The sequence below is a fragment of the Trachypithecus francoisi genome, unplaced genomic scaffold (genome assembly GCF_009764315.1).
Source record: "Trachypithecus francoisi isolate TF-2019V2 unplaced genomic scaffold, Tfra_2.0 Lachesis_group1, whole genome shotgun sequence".
NCBI classification, from domain to species: Eukaryota; Metazoa; Chordata; class Mammalia; order Primates; family Cercopithecidae; genus Trachypithecus; species Trachypithecus francoisi.
In genome coordinates this window covers 58,519,845-58,533,009 of record NW_022681454.1, presented here as the reverse complement: position 1 = coordinate 58,533,009, position 13,165 = coordinate 58,519,845, and the positions used below count along the sequence as shown (strand labels likewise).

Below are 13,165 nucleotides of genomic sequence, written 5' to 3'. Positions count from 1 at the left end.
TGGAAGCAGCCAAACATTTTATGTAAACCCCTGTACTTGCTCACTAGCTCACAATGAGGCAAAGTCTGGGTAAAATGAAATACTTTCATTAATGTCTTTGGGTTTGCTTGTTCAGTAGCTAAACAGGAAGTCACCAAGCAAAGAAGAGTAGTTGCTGTGAGATACCCCTCCACATTGACCTTAGACGGTCATTATTATTTATTCTGACTTTAGCGGAAAGAATACTTCTTTGCCTCCTTTTCCTGTCTCTGAGGGAAGGATATTCCAGACTGTAATGTATTTGGAGTTTCCAAAGATATGGTAGAGCTGTTCTCAAGATGCTTGAGACATGCAGAAAGCTTCATGATTGCTAGCACAGTGATGCCACAGCTGCACGAGTCAAATGCAGTTGGAGTCTCTATTCAGTTTACTAGTGCAGCTACCTGAGCAAAGGATAGAAAAAAAGGAAGTAACAACACAAGGGTGCCTCGTACTTCTGTCACCATTACGAAATTGAACTGAGACTTTAGTCTAGAATATGCAAAGGCCAATTAGAAGGAATTTTAAAAAATATTAGTGCTCTTATCATAAAAACATCTTTATGTATAACAAAAATATAAACAAAAAATGAGTAGTCTACTATTTAAGGGTAAGGATACTAACATCTGTTGAATAATAACCCCTTCTTAAAACACCTAATAAGGAAGTATTAAAGAAAAAAACGGAGATCAGGAAAAAGTCCTGAACCTACAATCAAAAATTAAATTGTACAATACATGAGGTTCATTAAGCCAAGTACTTTACATGACTTCAAGTTTCCCTTTAAACAATTGGGCAATGCAGCTAGCAGAATAGAAAAAGTGAGTGTTCTTTTGGCCTGCACTCATAGAAATACAGTGAGTGTAGTTACAGGAAACTTCTACCTCACAATCAGAACACATTTGAAATATTTCACTCAATTCAGAGGAGCAATGACAAACTGGACTCCATCTAGAACAGAGCAGTAGAGTATCAAAATCATGTCCTTTCTACAAGGAATGAAGGTTTCCCGGAAGAGAAGACTTAGGTAACAATATGATAGTTCTCTTTGAATACTGAATGACTCTTACATTAAAAAATGGAATTTATCCCTCCCTCTGTAGTTCACAGAACTAGATTCAATGAGTGAAAGTCATAACTTACCAGAATTTGCATATACCCAAAGGGAGTGCCTGTTTCCAATTCCCACAAAGGTACACTGCGGGCTAGTCAAGGCTATATTCAAAAATTACCATGAGATTCAATCAACAACGGAAGGGTTGCCTGGAATGCAATGAGCTCATGAAAGGCTTTGAGCAACCTGAGTAATTATTTTGGCAAGAATATTCTGAAAGGGGCTCTTAAACTTCAGGGTTTAAGACTTTCGTGGAGAAAGATGATCCATTTAAGTTCTTCCAACTCTAAGATTCTGTGATTCCTTAAAAGCCAGAAATAAATCAGGAATTGCAAAAATAAGCTAACATATTCAAAGGAAGTTTTCTTTTCAACTTTTATTTTAGGTTCAGGGGATATATGTGCAGGCCTTTCACCTGTGTTTATTGCAAGATGCTGAGGTATGGAGTAAAAATGATCCCATCACGCAGACACTGAGCATAGTATCCAATAGTTAGCTTTTTAACCCTTGTCCCTCTTCCTACCTCCCCCGTCTAGTAGTCCTTATTTTGTATTGTTTGCCATCTTTATGTCTGTGAGTACCAATGCTTAGTTCCCACCTGTAAGTGAGAACATGTGGATTTGGTTTTCTGTTCCTACATTAATTATCTTAGGATAATGGCCTCCAGCTGCATCCATGTTGCTGCAAAGAACATGGTTTCATTCTTTTTTATGGCTGCATAGCATTCCATGGTTTATATATACCACATTTTCTTTATCCAATCCATGGTTGATGGGCACTTAGGTTGATTCTGTCTTTGCTATTGTGAATAGTGTTGCCATAAACTTGCAAGTAAATGTATCTTTTTGGTAGGAAAATTTGTTTCCTTTTGGATATACACCCAATGATGAGATTACTGGGTCAAATGGTAGTTCTGTTTTAGGGTTCCCTGAGAAATTTCCAAACTACTTTCCACATCAGCTGAACTAATTTACATTCCCATTGACAGTGTATAAGCATTTCCTTTTCTCCACAGCCCCACCAGCGTCTATCGCGTTTTTACTTTGTAATAACAGCCATTCTGACTGATGTGAGATGATATCTCATTGTGGTTTTATTTGCATTTCTCTGATGATTAGTAATGTGAAACATTTCTTCATATGTTTGTTGGCTACTTGTATGTCTCAAGGGAAGATTTTTTAAATGAAGTTTTAAAATGTGATTTGGGAGTCAGTAGGGAGAACATTATTATTACATTGGCTTAGGTTAAGATACCAGATTCTTGAATTCCTAATGCAAGACCAAATCTTAAGCCAAGAGTTTCAGGAGTAAAGATGACGATAGGGACCTTGTGCAGCTTGAAGAAAACAGTATTGATTGACTTTCTCAGAGGCAGGAAGGGCCACACTGAAGTCAAGTAGAATCAAGTTTTTGGGGGCTGTTTTTTGTTTGTTTGTTTTGAGACAAAATTTCGCTCTTGTTGCCCAGGCTGGAGTGCGATGACATGATCTCAGCTCACTGCAACCTCCGCCTCCCAGGTTCAAGTGAGTTTCCTGCCTCAGCCTCCCAAGCAGCTGGGACTACAGGTGCATACCACCACACCCGGCTAATTTTTGTATTTTTAGTAGAGATGGGGTTTCATTGTGTTGGCCAACCTGGTCTCAAACTCCTGACCTCAGGTGATTTGCCCACCTTGGTCTCCCAACGTGCTGGGATTGCAGGCATGAGCCACTATGCCCAGCCAGAATCAGGTTTTAAGAGCCAAGAATGAAGAAGGATACCAAGCCATCTCCACAATGTGACTTGGGAACACTAGGAAAAGCCATATACATTTTAAAAACTTCTTTATATCACTGTTGATAACTGAATGTCAATAATTGAAGCTTTTAAAAAGAGCTGCACCCTCTCCATTTTGAAACTTTCTTTGTCCATTTTCTTTTCATGATTGTGCACTTACCCAGATCTCTTACAATTGTGCTGTATCTGTTTCCTAGGCTCCTATTTCACTGGCCATTCCCCAAATACTCATGTCCCACTAAGTTCCATCTTCTGCCTGCGGCTCTTTCTTCTCACAAGCAACCCCTGGGTGAAAAACAAAAAACAAAACAACAACAACAAAAAAAAAACTGCTCTTAGGTGTTACTAACCTTTGAATGGTGGTAATTTCCCAACTCTAAATCCCCAGGCCAGACTGATATAAACAAGCACCTGTTGGACAGCTCCACTACGGTGTCCCATGGGCCCAGCAAAAGTCAACATGTCCCTAAACAAAGGCAGAATATCCTTCCTCGCACTTCACTATCGCACCTGCTCTTCTTTCTATAGTGACCATTTCCATTAAGGACATCAGAATGCAACTAACCACTCAAGCTAACAATCTAAACATCCTAATTTTCCTCCATCTTTCTCATCTCCTATATCCAAGCATCAAGTTCCATGAATTCTAGGTTCTCTAAATTTTTCAGATTCATTTCAAATAAATTTTATCTGCTGTGTCCTCACATAGTCTTTTCTGTTTGCTCGCATCCCTAGCATCTGCTTTTGTGTGCAAATTTCCTCTTCTTCTTCTTTTTTTTTTTATTATTATACTTTAAGTTCTAGGATACATGTGCACAACGTGCAGGTTTGTTACATAAGTATACTTGTGCCACGTTGGTGTGCTGCACCCATCAACTCGTCAGCACCCATCAACTCATCATTTACATCAGGTATAACTCCAATGCCATCCTTCCCCCCTCCCCCTCCCCATAATAGGTGCCGGTGTGTGATGCTCCCCTTCCAGAGTCCAAGTGATCTCATTGTTCAGTTCCCACCTATGAGTGAGAACATGCGGTGTTTGGTTTTCTGTTCTTGTGATAGTTTGCTGAGAATGATGGTTTCCAGCTGCATCCATGTCCCTACAAAGGACACAAACTCATCCTTTTTTATGGTTGCATAGTATTCCATGGTGTATATGTGCCACATTTTCTTAATCCAGTCTGTCACTGATGGACATTTGGGTTGATTCCAAGTCTTTGCTATTGTGAATAGTGCAATAAACATACGTGTGCATGTGTCTTTATAGCAGCATGATTTATACTCCTTTGGGTATATACCCAGTAATGGGATGGCTGGGTCATATGGTATTTCTAGTTCTAAATCCTTGAGGAATCACCATACTGTTTTCCACAATGGTTGAACCAGTTTATAATCCCACCAACAGTATAAAAGTGTTCCTATTTCTCCACATCCTCTCCAGCACCTGTTGTTTCCTGACTTTTTAATGATTGCCATTCTAACTGGTGTGAGATGGTATCTCACTGTGGTTTTGATTTGCATTTCTGCAGAACCTACAAAGAACTCAAACAAATTTACTAGAAAAAAAAACAAACAACCCCATCAAAAACTGGGCAAAGGATATGAACAGACATTTCTCAAAAGAAGACACGCATACAGCCAACAGATATATGAAAAAATGCTCATCATCACTGGCCATCAGAGAAATTTACTCTTCTTATAAGGAAACTTGTCAGAGTGAATTTGGGGCCACCCTAACAGCCTCATTTTAACTTAGCCACCTCTTTAAATATATTTTCTCCAAATATAGTCACATTCCAAGGTACCACGGGTTAGGGCTACAACAAATGAATTTTGGGACAACACAGTTCAGCTCTTAACAAAAAACTGCACACTTATTATCTCCTCTGCTTGATAAAGGCTTTGCTAAAGAGGGCAGAGAGTGAGGATACAGAGGGCTTGGTCAGTGGAAGCGGGTGTGGTAGGGCAGAGTAGTAGAAGAAACATCAACACAGAAAGGAATGAAAATTACCAGGCCTCAGTAAATTCTACCAACACCCTCCCCCACCCCACACAAGCTTGCTAAAAAGAATATTCAAGAATACTTTCTACTTTGAATTATCAAAAAGGATATGAAGAGAGAATATCACAATCTCATGAGCAAAGGAAACAGGAGAACATAAAATAGGCAGGAAAGCAGCTTCTCCAACTAGACTGGGATTATGGCACACAGGCCAGAATGTTAACAGGGTGGCCCTAAGCCTGATACATGAACAAAACACCATACAAAATATGTAAAGATACATACTCATGGCCAGTATCAATGTTACCCCAGGTTGGCTTTGATAAAGTATGTCTGTTCAAATGAGTTAAGAGACATAAGAAACAATTTTTGCACACTTCCAAAAAGAGAACCTAAATGTAATTTAGCATTTCAAGAGTATTCTCAATGCTTTTAATCTATTGTTATTCTAGACAGAAAACTAAAAAATATGCCAGCCTGCTCAGGCATTAACAAAAAGCGAGACTTTTTATATATTAATCTTGAGTTTCAAACACTACTTAGCTGATGGATAAATGCATGTCATTGTTCCCAATTATAGCAAATGTACATTGTTGCCTGAAAGTCACTCATCAGTGCTCTTATTTTCATCAATGTTTGCTAATATCTAAGCATTGACCACAGTAATAATACCAGCCAACATTTGGATACATTTTAACAGCTTACAATGTGCTTTCCAATACATGTGAGGCTGAGGCTCACCACAGAGGGGTAGGACAGGGAGACCCTCTGCTTAAATGCACAGGTTAGTACATGATAAGAGTTTTAAAATACTCATATAAAATTAAGAATCACAAAGGTCAAATGACTTACCCAAAGTCACATAGCTGATAAAAGGTGGAGTTAACACCTAAGCCTCATCTTCTAAATTTAAATTCAGTGTTTTTGCACTCCACTAAACAGGAATTCACATATACATCCCTACAACTGCATGCCAAGCTTTATAGATGCTGTGAACTCACAGATGCATGAGGTTCAATCCCTACCTCCAATCCTTCAATCGCATTAGAGTCTAAAAGGGAGAGACAGACATATAAATAAGAAACTGCAATAAAGTGTGGAGAAACTTTGACATAAGTATATGGAAGTAGCACAAAAGAGGATAGACATTTTTCTCCAAAGAATGGGGAAGGGGTGAGGAATGTCTCTATAAAAGAAGGACTTCAGATAGGTAGGTAATCGTCAAATGATAGCAGAGGATATTGCTGGCCAAGGTGGCTATATTACCAAAGGCATATATATTTGAAAAAGACTGGATATATAGAAAACATTACAAATATTTTGATATAGCTAAAGCATAGGGTTATTGGAGATGAGAAAAGCAACAAGAGATAAGGCCTGAGAGACAGGGGCTTGACTATGCGGGGCCTTCATAGCAAACCAAAGACTGGAAGCTGTGTCCTGTTAATAGGAGTTTTCTGAAGCATGGATGTATATGAATTGATGGGCATTGTGATGTTAGTAATGTAGAAGATTGGAAAATGGATTGTATGGGTGTAAGACAAGAGATAGGGACATCAATTTGACCTGTTCCTCTAGACCAGGCAAAAAATCATATGAACCACAAGGAGCAATGGAAATGAAGGAAATTCAGCTTTAGAAACTCTTCAAAACATGGTGACCTCTCAGTGGGGGGAAAAAAAAGAACAGTGTCTGGGATGATGTAGGATTCATTTTTACTAGTGTAGGGATAAAGGAAAGAGAGAAAGAGAGAAAGAAAGAGAAAGAAAGAAAGAAAGAAGAAAGAAGGAAAGCAAGCAAGCAAGCAAGAAAGAAAGAAAGAAAGAAAAGAAAGAAAGAAAGAAAGAAAGAAAGAAAGAGACAGGAAGGAAAGCAGGTAATAAATTTTCTTTTGAGTAAGTTGAGTTTAAGATCCCTGTGGAATACCAGGAACCAGCATTCAGTGGGTAGTTTTGACACAATAATCAGAACTCAGGGGAGAGCTGGGTAGAGATTTGAGTCATGGTGAAAACAGGGAAGTAGACGCCCAGAGAGAGAATGAAGAACAAACAGAGAAGGAAGCCAAGAACAACCTCCAAGGAGAACACAACATTCAAGGTACATGTAAAAGAATAGAAGCCAGTGAAGTAGAGAAAGAAGGACAAATCGGAGAGGAGGAGAGCCAGGAGATACCACTCAGAAGCCATGGTATTAAACATTTCCAGTGCCCAAATTAAGTCAAATAAGGTGGGAAGTGGAAACTAAAGAAGTTTGTTGGACTTGATGCTTTGGAAGTCACTGGAAATTACCACCACAGAAATTTCGGTAGATTAGCAAGGTGTTGACTAGGGTACCATTAAGAGTGATTGAAAGGTAAAGAGATGAAGACAACAAATAAAGGCTATTCTTCTAAGAAGTTTATCATGAAGATAAGAAGAAAAGGTAAGAATGGTAGCCAGAGAATAACGTGTATATGTGTTGATAAAAGGATTTATATATTTGTTTGTTTGTTGGTGGAAGAAATTTGAATATACTTAAGGCTGAAAGAGGTAGTAGAGAAGGAAAGGATGAAAACAGGATAATGGAGTCCTCCATACAGCAGAATCCCAGGAGAGGCAGAGGAAACAAGATGAAGCGCTTATATTAGGGAATCACATTTGAACAAATGAAATGGGATAGAAGGAAGGTGAAAAACAGTGGAGTAAGAGAAAGGGTAGTTGAAACTGTTCACAATTAATTACCACAAGTTTTATAGTAAGAGTATGGGTAGCAGGCAGCAAGAGAAAAAGACGGTGAACGTTTGGAGTCGCCATGGCCGACAGATGAGGGAGCTGATCAGAGGTATGTAAAACTGTTTCAAAATAATGCTAAGGACCCCTTCAGGTGGAAACCATGATGTAGCAGTGGTTCCAGTTTGGAAGATGGTTTTTTTTCCTGGAGCTTTCACCAGTCCTGGGTCCTATAATAGGAAAGGCAGACATAAACCAAGGTTGGGGGCAACCAAAGTAGATGCAGCAGATAGAGTTGTGGTGAGGACACTAGGGGGCTTGTTATGAAGTGGCTGAAGATGGTGTGGTAGACAATATAGGCAGACTTAATTCAACACCCAGGCCCACCCCTCTTCTCCTTTGTCTTCCCCTCCTACTGAAGCTAGAAATACTTATTTCCCAGTTTTTATTTCAACTGAAGATGACCTCATGACAGGTTTTGCTTTCCTGATGAAAAGGAGCAGGTGTGGATGATATACAGCCCATTTTTGCTTCCTCCTGCTCCTAGTCTGGAGTATGGAGCAATCCTAGAGGTGTAGCAGCTACCTGTTACACCTGAGCAAAAACCATGAGAATCAAAGTCAACAGGGTGAGAGTGGTGAGAAGAAAGGTAGAAAGTGCCTGGGGCCATGTCGACATTATGGAATATCTTATGGGCTGAGTTGTGTCCCCTCAAAATTTAAATGGCGAAGCCCTAACCCTCAGTGCCTCACAAAGTGACCTTATTTGCAAATAGGGATTTTACATAGCTAAGCAAGTTAAAATGAGGTCATTGAGGTGAGTCCTCATCCAATCTGACTGTTGTTCTTAAAAAAGGGGAAATTTAGGGACAGACACACATGCAGGGAATGCCATGTGAGGATGTAGAGACTAGGGTGATGCTTCTATAAGCCAGAGAATGACAAAGATTGCCTGAAAACCACCAGAAGTTAACGGAGAGACATAGAACAGTTTCTTCCCCACAAAGCTCAGAAAGGACCAACCCTATCTACACCTTGTTTTTTTGTTTTTTGTTTTTGTTTTTGTTTTTTTTGCCCTAAAGCAATGAAATGCAGCTTGACATCTTGATTTTGGACATCCAGTCTCTAGAACTCTGGGGCAATAAATTTCTGTTGATTATATCCCTCAGACTGTGGTACTTTGTTACAGAATCTCTAACAAAACACTCCAGAGCATCTAAAACCCCTAAAGTAAACTTCTACCTCTAAATGTTCTATTACATGAGAAAAATAAGCAACTATTTATTTAAACTAAACTACTGGTTGAATTTTCTATTTCTTATAGTGGAATGCAATCTCAGCTAGATATAAATAGGCAAAAGAGATCTAAATAGGAGGGAATTTTGAGTTATTAAGGGGGTGAAAGCTAGGATGAAATGATTGGGTCAAGAATGTCAACGAGGTCAAAGGCAAATATAAATTAGGTTTAGAGGTTAGACTAAAATGGAATTCAGAATTCCAGAAGTGGAACAGTTGTATGTAACAATAAGATAACAGGTGTGCCCATGGATATAGATTGCTGTCATCAGATGATAATTAGTGAAGTTAAGGGTATCAGGAAACTCTAAAGCCAGGTTGGTATATTATTAAAAGCCAAGGGGCCTGACATCACACATGATGATGATAATGTGAAGAGATGAGTCTAAGACTATAAAGAAAGACCAGGAGTGAGCTAACTTGAATGATACCAAGGAAGATGATATAATCTGAAGGTAGGAGCCTCATGAAGAGAGAAGAATTTTGCTTGAAGGATGAAAAGTAATAATTTAGAAGGAATCATAGTGTTTGATGATTGATAGTATTCCAACACCATCACCAGACTCCATGGTAGATGAAATATGGAAAATAAAGTTCATTCATCTCAAGAAAGCTACCAGTAAAAGAGTGGCCTTGAACTTGGATAATACATACACCTTATCACCTGAATTTTTCAAATAATTCATGCCAAAGAAAATTTAAGAGCGTAAATTATATAAGTGAGTTTCAAATTTGGAAGGGATTTTGTGGGTATTCAGTTCAATCTCATACAACTGCAAGGGTACTCGTCCTCAAGTTTTCATCTCAAGTTGCAGGTACAGTCCTGGCCACACAGTTTCTCTTGATTATATAACCATACGTTAGAGAATAGAATGAGAGAAAGAATGGTTGATGACACATTGTTCCAAGTATGTTGGTTCAGCAGTTTATATTTAAATACACCCAATTTACACTCCCATTTTTTTCCTTCAGATTCCAGTACAAAGGGATCTCTCTCTAAAGAAAGAGCTCTTGTAACTATAAATATCAGCTGACAAATTGCATACCGAATGCTTCAGCAAATAGGTCAGAATATCAGAGCTACCATTATACAAATTGCAAAAGATAGTAATAAATGTATGTTTACTACACATCATTTTACTCCTTACACTTTTGAAATATTATTATCGTCCTTCAGGAGATAAAGAAAGAAAAAATTTGTACCTTTAAAATGAGGCATGATTCCTTGATGTGCTCAATGTGCTCCCTGACCTTTCAGAAATCTAACCAGACCTGGAGCTATAAAGGGAATAACATCTCTTTGCATTAGGGAAAACTATTGACTTAGAACTAAGTGACTGAACAAAGTGCATTACTATCGTTACCCCCTCCCCCTTCTCTCTCTTCCATTAGAAACAAGGGAAAAAACACTTAAAAGCAAAATGATCTGAAAAGTGCTCACTGCTGGGAGGAGAAGCTGCCCTGGATTTGGCAATTTGTCACCCTGACATTTACTGCCTGATGAACAGCCACTCGCTAAATTTTGCAGAGAGCTAGACTGAGTGAGACAGACCTCTCTGGCTATTAGGAGAGCTCATAAACACTGACATTCATAGGGATTGGATTTTTTTAATAATAAAAGTAAGATCCTGATTAAGTACATGCAAATTATGTGGTGGAGAGGCATACCTGAAACTATAAACACTTTTTAAAAATTACTAAAGTGAGAAAGCTTTACAGTAAGAAAACTTCCAGAAATAACAAAATTTGAGCAGCTCTCTTGACTCTCCTTGAAGCACAGAGGGTTAATGTGATAAGGGAAATATCTCTGTTAATACACATTAATCATTTTCTGCAAAAGGTACATTTTATTTTTCTGGAGTTAAAAAAATCAAATTACCCTAAAGGCAATAGTTTTTAGAAATATATGATTCTTAAATGAAGTAAAGTAGCTGAGATATACCAAACCATACAACTTTACTTTGCTAAATCCGGACTTACCAGCCCCAATTTTTACTGTAAATGGAAATGCTTAGTTGTACCATTTCAAGATAACTTAGTTCTTGTGGTTTACTTCTCTGGCTTTTTTGGTTAATTTCTCTTTGGTTCAGAGTTTTGTTTCTCCCTTACTTTCAGGCAGCATCTGGATGTAAGGGAAACTTACATAGCATCCCAGCCCTAGTTGGTGGGTAAAGAGGGTGCATGGGGTCTGTGTGCCCTCCCTTGTCCTACTAAAGAAAAAAATTATTCTCACACTTGTTAAAATAGTAAGGAAGACTTTATTCAAGACTATTGCAATAGAGGTTTGCAATAAAGGAAAAAGACTGGGCTCAACTCTGAATATAGCAAGGACAAGTACTTACAGCCAATGGGCAGAGTGAAGGAGTCATTAGACAGAAAATTATTAAGAGGAGAGATCAAGAGTAGGGGCCTTCTTGCTAAGCTAACATAACAGAATTCTTACTCTGAAGTCAGTCCAAGGACTTATACATCAAAGATGAGGGATAAAGTGTTTGATCAGATATCAAGGGTGGAGAGATGACTTAGCAGGATTCCTCACTAAGACTGAGCTAGGCAGACCAAAGACAGGATGGTTCTATGGTCAAGGCCTAGTCAAAAAGAGGGTTCAGAGGAGCCTAAGTTTGGTCAAGGAGGGAGTCTTTGTCAGTCCTTGCCAGTCTCCACTGAGGCACAGTTCATCTTAACTGGTCTTGGGCCTCAGTCATTTTCCTCTTAACACGTGATGCTGAGGACCTCAGCCCACCTTTTCCTCCACGTATCAGTCCACTCATTCTCATTCTGTCTTTCTAATTCCACTGTTGAGATCTTTCCTGACTAGCCACTTCTGCACCCTCCTTAGGAACTCAAGAATTCTAATCTGCATTTCCATACAATATTGGGATGCCTTGAACATAATCCACCTAGACATTTTTCATAGCTTCTGTTACTCTACAATGGGAAAGTCTTTGGGTTTATCTTCAAGACTAGCATTCTTTTTGACTAATTTTAGAAGGCTAAAAGTTGTCCATTTTATTTGAAAATCCCCATAATTTAACAGGAGCTTCCACTCATCTAGACTAATAATAAAGAAAACAATCAATCCCAATCTGCCAAGTTTTACCTCAGATTTGAAGAAACTACTGGGAAAATCCATACTGTAATTGAAGTATAAAGAAAAAAAAAGAAAGAAAGGGGGAAAAAAGAGTGAATCTTCTCTTCTGTAATTTTTTTTCAATTGACAACATTACCATCTAGAACTGGCAGACATTCCACATATATAGGATTGTCCTGAATTAAACTCTGCTGCCTCTTTTTAACACATGGGATATATAATGTTACTTGATTCCGAAACCAGAAAGTAGTTTTCTGAATATGATACTTTCTATATATAATTTCAGTATATCCTCATCTGGTAAAGACAGACAGAACTCTGAAGTGGAAAGAGCACTTGTCAAGATATCAGGAGATGAGGGCTTTGTCTGAGTTCTGTCACTAACCAGTGTATGTTCTTGACCAAATAATTTTACCTCTCTCAACTTTGGTTGCTCCATCCGCCAAACGATAGACATCTGAATACATCAGCTTTTTTTCTGTTACGACACTTGATTACTTCATCACCAGAAGCTGAGATCCCAGCTTGAGTATGCAACATGTCTAGACATGTTTGGCTAACTACTGTGGCAACCAGCCTGCTGGCCATTGCAGAATGACCCAGATGCTTCCTGAGAGAACTCAGGTTTAAGGAAGAGAAAAACAAACTCCAGGAGTCCGACAGCAACAAAGCCTTAGTTGACAGAAAGGTAGTTATTTTGGATGCATAACAGTGTTTATTATTCTTATTTGCCTCCTAACTCCATGTCTAAGTTCAAAGAAGAGCAAATTAATTAATAAAAACTGAAAGACTGGGTTTGCTGAACAACTTTTTAAAAATATAGGGTCAAAACTGTTTTGTACACTAATGAAAGAAATTATACATGACACAAACAGAAAAACATTTCATGCTTATGAATCAGAATTAATAGTGTAAAAATGACCATTGTACCCAAAGCAATCTAAAGATTCAGTGCTTTATCATTATCAAAATGCCAATGTTGTTTTTCACAGAATTAGAAAAATCAATCCTAAAATTTATGTGGAATCAAAGAAGAGCCCAAATAGCCAAAGCAATCCTATGCAAAAAGAACAAAGCTGGAAGCATCACATTACCTGACTTAAAATTATATTACAAGACTGTAGTAACCCAAACAGCATAGTACTGTTATAAAAATAGACA

General features: G+C 38.4%; 1 protein-coding gene across 2 annotated transcripts in view; it reads left to right on the top strand.

Annotated features, from left to right (window-relative positions):
* Window positions 1-7,052: 7,052 nt before the first annotated feature.
* Window positions 7,053-13,165, top strand: part of PARM1 (prostate androgen-regulated mucin-like protein 1) — a 162,822-nt gene continuing 156,709 nt past the window's right edge. Inside the window, exon 1 of one of the 2 annotated variants that reach the window (XM_033214429.1) lies at window positions 7,053-7,331. In XM_033214429.1, coding sequence (XP_033070320.1) covers window positions 7,271-7,331 — 61 coding nt within the window. In that variant the 5' untranslated portion in view covers window positions 7,053-7,270. The remainder of the gene's footprint in view (window positions 7,332-13,165) is intronic. The other variant, XM_033214425.1, reaches the window with a different exon arrangement.